Source organism: Salvelinus alpinus, chromosome 21, assembly GCF_045679555.1.
Source record: "Salvelinus alpinus chromosome 21, SLU_Salpinus.1, whole genome shotgun sequence".
NCBI classification, from domain to species: Eukaryota; Metazoa; Chordata; class Actinopteri; order Salmoniformes; family Salmonidae; genus Salvelinus; species Salvelinus alpinus.
In genome coordinates, this window is record NC_092106.1 from 7,549,568 (window position 1) to 7,560,945 (window position 11,378).

An 11,378-nucleotide genomic window follows, 5' to 3' on the forward strand; every position below is an offset into this window, starting at 1 on the left:
TCCTAAACGATATCATAACCACCATCAATAAAAGACAGTACTGTGGAGCCGTCTTCATCGACCTGGCCAAGGCTTTTGACTTTGTCAATCAACGTATTCTTATCGGCAGACTCAACAGCCTTGGTTTCTCTAATGACTGCCTCGCCTGGTTAACTAACTACTTCTCAGATAGAGAAGTGTGTCAAATCGGAGGGCCTGTTGTCCGAACCTCTGGCAGTTTCTATGGGGGTGCCACAGGGTTCAATTCTTGGGTCGACTCTTTTCTCTGTTTATATCAATGATGTCGCTCTTGCTGCGGGTGATTCTTTGATCCACCTCTATGCAGACGACACCATTCTGTATACATCTGGCCCTTCTTTGGACTCTGTGTTAACACACCTCCAAACGAGCTTCAACGCCATACAACACTCCTTCAGTGGCCTCCAACTGCTCTTAAATGCTAGTAAAACGAAATAAATGCTCTTCAACCGATCGCTGCCTGCAACTGCCCAACTGACTAGCATCACTACTCTGGACGGTTCCGACTTAGAGTATGTGGACAACTCTAAATACCTAGGTGTCTGGCTAGACTGTAAACTCTCCTTCCAGACTCACATTAAGCATCTCCAATCCAAAGTTAAATCTAGAATCGGCTTCCTATTTCGCAACATACTACCCACCACTGTGACCTGTATGCTCTCGTTGGCTAGTCCTCGCTACATATTCAGCGCCAAACCCACTGGCTCCAGGTCATCTATAAGTCTTTGCTAGGTAAAGCTCCGCCTTATCTCAGCTCACTGGTCACCATAGAAGCACCCACATGTAGCACGCGTTCCAACAGGTATATATCACTGGTCATCCCCAAAACCAACACTGCCTTTGGCCGCCTCTCCTTCTAGTTCTCTGCTGAAAATGACTGTAACGAATTGCAAACATCACTGAAGTTGGAGACTTATATCTCTCTCACTAACGTTAAGCATCAGCTGTCAGAGCAGCTTACCGATCACTGCAGCTGTACACAGCCCATCTGTAAATAGCCCATCCAACCAACCAACTACCAACTACCTACCTTATCCCCTTATTTGTTTTGGTTTTTCTGCTCTTTTGCACACCGGTATTTCTACTTGCACATTCTCATCTGCACATCTATCACTCCAGTGTATATTGCTAAATTGTAATTACTTCGCCACTATTGGCCTATTTATTGCCTTAGCTCCTTACTTAATTTGCACACACTGTATACAGATTTTTCTCTTGTGTTATTGACTGTACGTTTGTTTATCCCATGTGTAACTCTATGTTGTTTTTGTTGCACTGCTTTGCTTTATCTTGGCCAGGTCGCAGTTGTAAATGATAACTTGTTCTCAACTGGCCTACCTGGTTAAATAAAGTAAATTAAAACAATTCTCTATGTGTAATTCAATTACGCGATTAAACTAATCATGTAACTTTAATTTAATAGAATGTTGGGGCACCACAGATTTTTTTTTGTTTGTATTGTGTCATTTTCCCAAATACAACTCTTCAGATATTTTCATATATTATCAAAACAGTCGCTTATTAATGAATTGTACGTCATCAGTTTCATTAGTGAATGTCGCAAACCCTTGGATATCTGCACGAACCCTAGCATAGAATCATGAATCAGCGATATACAAATTGGCTTAATTATTTATTTACTAATCAACTTAATCAATCACAGAAATACATGATAAACACACCATTAGTTATGCATTGGGTACTAAACATGACCCAAGGAAAAGTCCCTAGTGGATGAAACCGATATGACGGCTTGGTAGACAAAGGAAAGGGGGTGTGGCCCGTTCAAGAGTTGGAGACTCATAGCTGATAACTACACTCATAGAAATTGCTAATACTTTGAATATGAACAACCGCTCATTCGAAAAGAAATTGCAATTTACATATTTACGAGTGTATGTCTTGTTGTCTCTCTCTGTGGTTGCTGGTCCATCTGCTGGAGAGAGTCAACAGAAAAGTCTCTGGTTGCGTTCCTAATGGATACGTCAGGCGTACCCATGTTGTCGCATAGAATAGATGTTTCGGCGGTTGTCGTATTCTTCGTCCTAGGCTACGTACATTTCCAGCTGCAGACTGAAAAGGCCTCGTCTAAGATTTGCTCCTTCTGTGGAAATGTTTTAGAGTTTCACAATTTCTAGCCGTGTACCAACGCTACATGCTGTATGGTCTCCTCGGCCTATAGAGTTGTAGTTCTTAACCATTTCACATGTAGCTACCACTCCATACTTTTCTGGTCTCATGGCCTATCGTGTTGTAGTCATTTCAACGTGGGGACTGTCTTGGCATTCTCTGACTTTAGTTTGGAGATTTCTTAACCATTCCAACATGTAGCCACCGCTTCATGCTTTTCTGGTCTTGTAGTTTTAAACCATTTGTCAGCCGTGTAGCTACCGCTGCACGCTGTCTAATGTAAATGTTGTCGGAAGTTGGTTTTATAGAAGAAGGTGCGTTTCCATGATGCCTAATGTAATTTCTGGCGTCACGGGAGCGTGGCCACTGACTAGTTAAAACTTTATACCTAAACAAGATCTTGTTTAAATGGTCAACATCACATTACATCTTCTCGCAAATAGTTTCATATTGAATCATATATTTTACACAACATTCAGGTAGAAAACTAATAACTGAGGAATGTACACTTCCAGAGATATCGTTATCTTGTCCTACTCCCTTTCCTGATGTCACAAAATAAAACAACTTTGACATTAAATACCCACGGACCATTCCCACATTCTCAAAATTAGAAATATTGTTTAATTCTGAAATGTTGGGGATTAGGAGTTTTGGCAAGAGAAGCTCTTTAGTCTCCCAGAGGTTTCTTTCCCCTCAATATTCCATGGCAGCAAAGAGAGTGACCGTTGTAAAACCTGAGGTGGGAGAGAGAGTGGGAGGGGGGGAGCCACGATATACACCCAAAAGGGTCACGTCGTGACACAAAAAAGTACCATCTAAACTGCTGTGAAATATTTGTTCAATAATCCCCCCCAAAAAATGTTTCAGCTGTTTCAAGCTGGTGTAGAGAACCGAAAGTAAAAGACGAAAAAACTAAACATAAGAACAGGTAGCACATAACAGATCTACCGCTTCTTAGACTTGCTTTCAACGAGAATGACAGATCTCACATTTCTATGTGAATTTGGTCAGGTCGCCCAAAAAGTTACATATTGCATCTTTAAGCACAACAAATGTGTAACACATAGTACAAATTGGATTTGTAACTTAATACGAATTGCAACAAAAAAAAACGTACAAATAAATTCAGAACGTAACGTATCATACGAAATGGATGACATAGTACACAATTGGATGACGTAGTACACACAGAACGGGGACCACAGTTGGCTCATGAGCACCACTTTCAAAGCTACTGGCTGAAACTATACTGAAGTTTGAGAGTGCATCTTTAAGCCTCATATTGTTGTGTTTGTTTGGCTACATTCTGATGTGGAACTAAGATGTCCTAATTCCCTGACCTTCTATCCATCACCTGATGTAAAGAACAAGTCTAACAGCTAACATCTCTCATACTGTAGTCTAGTAGTCTCTCTCTCCACTCTGCCAATGTAGAATGACCACAGGATCTAATGATATTATATGGGACATATAGGCACATAAACATGCCAACAACATTATAAATCCTTCCCTGGTCTCTGATGGATGGCTCGAGGGGGTGTTGGCTTGCCCTACTGTAGGCCTGGCTGGTCGACATGTGAACCCAATCTTTTTTGTTGGAGGTTAAACCCTCCACTATACGCTAGAGGTTTATATACGAACATGAACATTAACCCTTCGCCACCCCCCCCCCCCCCAGCTGTAAAAAAATGACCTGTCGTAGTATTATAGCCTGTACTTCACCTTGACACAGAGCCAAGGAGAGCCGCCAGGCAGAGAATCCAGAGAAAACTGGCCATGGATACACACAGACAGGCGTGGCTACTTATCAGGGACGTCTTATAATCTCATCTAATATCATGTCACATTCCATCTCAAAGAAATATGCAAATGACAAGCCCATTTATTATCGGTAGATCTCTGCTGTGTTAGCCTCCTTGGAATTCTATGCTAATTTAGATTCAAAAACTTGCTTTAAGATGTTTTGTGCAATCTTGTGACCTTGCTCTTATTTGTTTGGTGGGTTGATGTCAGTGCCAATAAGGCACTCACCTCAAAAGATGCTGAGGAGTCTTAGGTTACCCCCACTAAGGATTGTGTCCATTTTACAGTAGGTGCTAACAATTAGCGATAACAAACGGATATGATCATGTGTGGATTCTCAAATACGTAGGGTTTAGTTGGTCTAAAGCTTGAGTAACTATATTGTATTAGTGTACATTATACAGCACTATGTGTTGAAAACAGTCAGGTACTCTACTACAAAGCAAACCTATAGAGCAATGTGTATCATGATATATCATATCACCCAGACATACAAATGTAGGGTACCATGGGGTTGTTGGATCATTGTTAGTGGTCACACTAGTCTGTACATAGCTAAACAAAACATGTTAAAAGGATAATAAAAAAATTGAAGGAAGAAAACTGAGGAGAATGAGAATGGATGGATATCCTATGATTTAGGTAGTTATTGATCCAGCCTGCTCATTATCTGACTTTAAAAAAAGATGGATTAAATATATTTTCCCCCAAAAATATATATTTCCCAAAAATATATTTCCCCCAAAATTAGATATTCCTCCATATATTCCTATACACTTCCCTCACTGTATTAAGACCTTACACTTCATCCCGTCAGCTGTATAAGTAAAATATCTCCCTGATTAAGTGATATGTGTAAATGTACCGTGACAGAATGAAGTGCGTAGTTGAATCTGCATCGCTGGTTCCTCTGATGAGAAGACAGTGTAAAGGGCGGTCTTTTGACAACTACACTGTGTTCCTCACATGACAACTTCCATCCCCACTGCCTCATCTAGATGAATATTCTCTTGTCCCATGGATCATTCTCCCCATTCCCCCCTAAAGATGTAAACATTGGACATTATCACACTCATTGACTTGGCAGGGTCCATTGGCAGTGCCCATAATTCTACTTGCGCTAAACAGGATCCATTGTTACCGGCATCCTCTTATTGACTCTGGATCTACACCTTGCTATCTCAAATTCATCCCCTCCACTCACTCTCTTAGTGAAATAGCAAGATGCAGCACTTGCTGCCCTGACCTGGCTAAAACACATGACTCTGAGTCTCCCGATATAGAAAAGCATGAGCCGTGTAAGCAAATAAACCCCCGCCTTACAAGCAACAAGTAAATGAGCGTGCAACCCTGTCCTCCGGCGTCAGACACATTTCTGCAAGCTCGGCAGAACCTGCAGTGATTTGGCTGGCACCCCAGGGGTAGGATGGAGGGAGACGGGTGCAGAGAGAGAGAGAGACAAAGAGATAGAGCAAGAGAGAGTTTGAGAGAGAGAGAGAGGAGACGAAAAATGCCAGTATAAAGTCAGCTTTTGGACTCACCGAGCAGAAGTGTGACGACAACACTGGCATGGACGGTGTCTCCTGAGCGCAAAAACCTGGACATAGTGAACCTGCCGCTTCCTTTGGACTCCATATCCTACTGCGTCCTTCTGGCAATCTGTCCGTCCGTCTGTTTATCTGTATGTCTGTCTGTCCTCCCCTGGATACACACTCTGGGTGGGTGTGTGTTGGAGCAAGCAGGGGTGCGGGTGGGATAGAGGGGAGGGGTAGGCTGAGGTGGGACGCAGAGCGAGCAAAGAAATAAAAAGCAAGACTTGTCAGTCTGCAAAGTCCTGCTGTGAGTGTCTCCCTCCTCTTCTCCCTCCTTTGCGGTGAGTCCCAGAGAAGGAGAGTGAATTGATGGCTTATTCCTGGATTATGAGTCCTGTCTACCCTTCTGTATGTGCCAGGCTGAAGACAGACTGAAAGAGAGAGTAACAGAAAGAGACAGACGAAGGGAAGGCTCCTGCACCTGATCCAGGCTTTCTCTCTCTCTCTTTGCTTCAGTCGCTCTCTCTCACTCGCCGACACACTGATTATCTGCTGAATCCCTCAGCCTGAGAGCTAGAGCAAGCAGAGGAGAGGAAAAAAACTCACTCAGAGAGAGCGAGCATCTGCACCGCAGAGCAATGGAGCTGTGGAGGCAGTCGGGGGATGTCAGCGTTGCCCCTTACGGAGAGCTGCATGTGGGGGGAGGGAGCGGAGAGGACAGCAGAGCCTGGAGCTCAGACAGACAGGCAGCAGGCAGCAGGCGGTATGTGTCTCCCTAGCCGGTACAGGGAGGAATGAGCGGGGAGGGAGAGCCACTGCAGCAGAGGCATGGAGGACAGAGTGAGCGAGCGGGAGGGAAAGAGGGGAGGGGGAGGGATGGGAGAGGAGAGGAATTGAATGGGGGCCTTCAGCCTGATTGCATCTGGGGGCTATCTCACACTAGAGGGTCCTGCAACCCACCCTGTCTACCACTGCGCCCGCGGCCGGGTTTAGGAGGGTTTCTCTGGGTACACTGCCATCTATACCCCCCTCCATCCTGGATCACCTCCCACCACTCTCCATCAATTTTCCATATATTTTAGAATAATGACTTTTTCCTTGAAAGCTGTTATTATTTCACTCAGCCACACACTTGTGTTTTGTCTCCATGACTCATCTAATTCCCCCTACATGTACCATTCCACGACTCATCTAATTCACCCTGCATGTACCATTCCATGACTCATCTAATTCCCCCTACATGTACCATTCCATCAGTTCATGTTCAATCCAGTTGGATTTCAAACAAAGATAGTTCATTTGTTTCTCTCTGTCAGTTTTAAATCCGAGGGGTTCCTGTAATGCAGGCTGTAACCAGGGAAGTCACTGAGGTCAACTACCAGATCAGATGCAACGCGTAGATAATCGATGTGCATACATGCACAGTAACATGCCGTCATTGATACATGCTCAGATTGTATGGGTCTTTATAGTCCTGCTAAAACATCTCTGCCGCAGCATTGACGATACTTTATCACAAACGTGTTTCACTCTATCAACAAACTCTCCAAATAATGATGAAATCAGAAAATACCACTAAAATAACCAACGTTTTAAGAAAGGCTAGCGTAATCGCAATCACGTTGACTGATTTCCCTGTGCACGCACAGCATGTCCTGTACATGTTGCTTTGAACTTGACTGCCCATGCCTCGCTCTCTGCCTCTCTCCCACCCCCACCCCCGCCCTAACCCTGTCACCCATATGATTGAGGGGCCTGAATACGTGACCTCCACCACCTGTCACCGGTTGAGTGGGAGTAGGTGTCGGGTGACCCATCAAGCACCAGTGTCGGGTGCTTGATGCCTGAGGAGGGTGTGTGAGATAAGGGGTGTGGGTGTGTGAGAGGGGTGTGGAGATGAGGGGTGCTGCAAGGTGAGAGGTACAGAGACCCCTTAAAAAAAGTCACCGTAATTGACCTATGAGGGTTCACATGACAGAATCCAGAGGGGCAAGGGTCAATGGTTATGTAAATGATGATGCCAACAAAAACGCTAAATATTGAGTAATATTGTAGCCGAACATCCCCACTTTGATAAAGGCACTGCCATACACTCCACCAGTCCTTCCAACTACTAGTCTTGAGTGTGTAAAGGGGTGTGTGTGTGTGCGTGTGTGTCTGTGTGTGTGTGTGAGAGCTGCTCTATATGAGGTGATTGATGCTTGTCATTCAACATGATGTAAACCTTAATCTGAGAACAGCTGTCACCCTGGCATGGGAAGTGTGTGTGTGTGAGTTTGTCAGTGCACATGTGTGCATGCTTCCGTGCTTGCATGTGTGTGGCACGCAATGCAGGGGTCTCCCGGGGAAGGTGACTCCATCATTAGTTTGTAAATGAATCTTTCGATGATTAATATATAGAGAAAACTTTGCCAGGTGCAGTCCAACAACAGAGCAGAATTCACAGCAATAATTAATATAACTGTGTGTGTGTTAATTGAATTGATTCTTTTGAAAACACTAGTACATTCCTCATATAACACATTACATTAGCACATCAGCAGTGGATCATCTTCTTGAATTATTAATTGTTCCATATAAATAAAACCACCTTGCTCACCACAATGAAATTGTTTTCACTGATGACGGGCGTAGGGAGCTTCATGAGTGGTTAGATACGTGCATCTTCACTGAGGCAGTTACAGGGCTGTAGAAGTGACATGTTCCTGGCGGGATCGACGGATTTATGATTCTGCACCTTCCCACCACACACACACATAAAACACATGTGCACGTACACATGTATACACACACACGCAGTCCTTCTGAATTCAGGACGATGTGACCTTGGGCTACATATTGCAGCATCGTGTGTGTTGAGGAAGAGGGGTGGGGGGATTGGGAAAGGAAGCAATTCCCATGATGTAGTCTGCAGTATAGCGCTGGGCAGAGGACGGAGTGCAGGTGTGACTGCAATCAACTGAGAGAGATATGAAATAGGGGAGAGAGGAAGGGACGGAGGGAGGGAGGGGAGTCGGACGGTCGAGACGGGATAGGTGAGACCATGGCGGGAAGGTTGGAAGGGCGATAGGGTATAAATGAAAAGAGTTTAGGGAGTATATTTGGGGGAACGGACAGTGAAGAGAGTGGCTATAGTGGATGATACGTGCCCTAGTATCTATAGCGCTCATGACTTGGAGCAAGGAAAACAACACAGAGTACCCGGGATTCTGAACTCTGTCATTGTGCGCTGTCGCTGGACTTACACGGGACATACGTAACATTTGGATTTCTGAAGCACACAATGGAGCCCTATGGAGTATGAGAAAGAAACGCATACAGATGCCCCTCACCTGGAGACTGAGCCAAGAGTAAAGCACTGGGTGCTGAGGAGAGGGAACCATAGTGATCCTAGGAAATTACTGTCTGTAATTCTATGGATGGAACAACATGGCGGTGGGACGGACAAGAAAGGGATTGCTTCCCTGTACTACTGTAACTGAGGGGAGCATGATGAAGCAACACTCTTTGGCAGAGTGAGAGAGCAGGGGAGGGTTGGGCAGCAGAGGGATGCAGAGGGGAGGGGAGGGGAAGCGAGGGAGGACACGATTGGAGGACAGCTGGAGGGGAGACAGAGGAGGGAAAGTCTTCAGAGACATTTACGCATATAGAATGCTCAGCACTGACCTAGCATTCACTCTCCCTAGTCTCTCTCGATCATTCCTTCCCTCTCGGTCTCTGCCTTCACTATGTCCCCTCCCTTTGAAAAGGTAAAATGGTGCATCGAGCCTCGCCTACCTGAGATTTAAAACTGTGACCTTAGCCATCCCAGTAAGAACTCAGCGAGGCATAGAAAGGAAAGGAGGACAGAGCTGCTCTTCTCCGCCCCCCTCCCTCACCATCCGCCTCTCCCTACCTTCCTCCCGTCCACCCTCTGCTTCTCCCCCCTCCCTCTCTCTTTCACACACACTCACGTTCTCTCTTCCTCGTAGCAGCCCGCGCATGTACAGAGCTCAGAGTAAGGCCTGTATGCGAGGACACGGATGAAGATAGGTTGGGCCGTAGTTCTCATTTTTGCTCCTTGGTTTACTCTTTGGTTTTGCACGTGTGGTGTCAGTGAGATTGTTTTATTCCTTTGTTTTCTGCCACGGGGACCTTGACAAGGTGAGTGACCGTCTTGTCTGAAGTTTTGAACCACTGTGTTGTGGCAAAGGTGAACTGTTGTAGCCACGCATTCCTGATTATAGTTCTACTACTGCACGTTCAGTGTTTTGCGTCGTGTGTTGGTAATCAAATGTGTGTGCGTTTGTATGGGCGATTGCTATACGTGTGGAGTAAAATAAAATGATGAGCGGTTCTGAAGGTTGTTCATCCAAATGATGTGTTCTTGTGTAACGGCTGGCAGTGACACCATTGCGTAAGGAGCAATACTGTGCGTACCTGTACGTTCTGATAGAGGTATTACTTGCTTTATTGCAGTTAGCTGTTGAACGGGCAGTGTTGCACATGTCGAGAATTAGGCCCCGAAAAACATAAACTTTGTATTCGTACGGTAAGCAATTGTAAACTGAATCTTCTCAGGTGACCCCTCATGATAACTTCAGCTTGTTAATTGTCAGCACCGTGTGGTGTGCTTTCATGTGGGATAGTAAGAGTTTCCATGGAATGTTATTACCATAGTGTAATGTATGTCAACTGCATTCAGCCGATAACCTCCGTTTGTGGCATCCGTCATTGAAAAAGACCTGTCTCAAGTGAGATTGACAAGTGTGGCTACTAAGAGCTCGAGAAACGTACTGTTCAGTGAGATGGACTGCAGTGTTCACGTTGGTGTATTGAGAAGTTGGAGTCAGTTTGACTGTTGTGGAGCAAATGGAGTACAGTATGTCAGAAAAAAATGGTTTCCGATGATTTCTTTGGGGAGGGCAACCATTGACCCAAACATCTGATGATTTGACTGACGTAGAAATGTGACTGGTGCCTGATTGATGCCAGGATCAACATGTTTGATCTATCTTGGTACAGCACTAAATTAAAACATCTGGGCTGTAAGAGTCGCAGCTTGTTTTCCTGATGGACACGATCCGTTACAATTGGACGCAATCTTCGCATGGGCACAATGCATTTTTGGGGAGTCCTCTGTAGACATAATCTTTTTGCAAGACAGGATGTACCACTAGATGTCTTGTCATGTCATCATGGTGGATTCGAGCTTTTACGCTTGTGATGGGTAAGTTGTTATGTGCATTGAGGGCTAACCCACTAACCATTTGATAACACCATAATCATCAAGATAGACAAGTAAAGATACACTGATGTGTTTGTTTTAAAGCAGTTATCAGTATTATTCTGAGGTGTTCGGAAGTCCAGGTTGCTGGTTTTGCTTCAACGCTGCAGTCAGATGACTGTGTTAAATGGCTGGGGTCCAGGTGGGATGTGTCCTCGACAGTTCCAGCATCCACCACCATGATCTCTAGGGAGGCTTCCTCAGACCTGCCCAGGGCCTTGGTACTCTGGGGAAGAGGAGTCGAGGACTCATGTAGGGTTGACTATTTTCATGATCAATTGCGACTGGGCCATTTCTTCACGAACCAGCCAGAGTAATCCACAACGGAGCTGAACTTATCAATAGGCCACGACATGGAGTTTTCTCAAGTGGGTAAGACTCATCTTGTCTAGCACTGAGAAACAACAGTCATGTATCTGGCGCTGCGTGTCTGGGTAAGTTTGTAACTATTAAATGTTTTGACGCTCATTGTTAATATTTCTCAAGAGCGGTTTGAGGAAATAGTACTTTCCTCTGAGACCGAAAAGTACATATATTTTTTCAGTTTGTGAAAATAATAACTTAAATTCATCATTGGGCTTATTATTCAGTATGTGGCTCTCATCAGACCCAGTTCTGTTGAGGTA

At 44.8% G+C, this 11,378-nt stretch overlaps 1 protein-coding gene across 2 annotated transcripts in view; it reads right to left on the reverse strand.

The window, feature by feature from the left end:
- LOC139547735 (sodium channel regulatory subunit beta-4-like) overlaps nt 1–6,286 on the reverse strand; it is a 32,122-nt gene extending 25,836 nt beyond the window's left edge. Inside the window, exon 1 of one of the 2 annotated variants that reach the window (XM_071356764.1) lies at nt 5,496–6,285. In XM_071356764.1, coding sequence (XP_071212865.1) covers nt 5,496–5,589 — 94 coding nt within the window. In that variant the 5' untranslated portion in view covers nt 5,590–6,285. Of the gene's footprint in view, nt 1–5,495 lie in introns of both variants that reach the window. The other variant, XM_071356765.1, reaches the window with a different exon arrangement.
- Between the last annotated feature and the right edge of the window lie 5,092 nt (nt 6,287–11,378).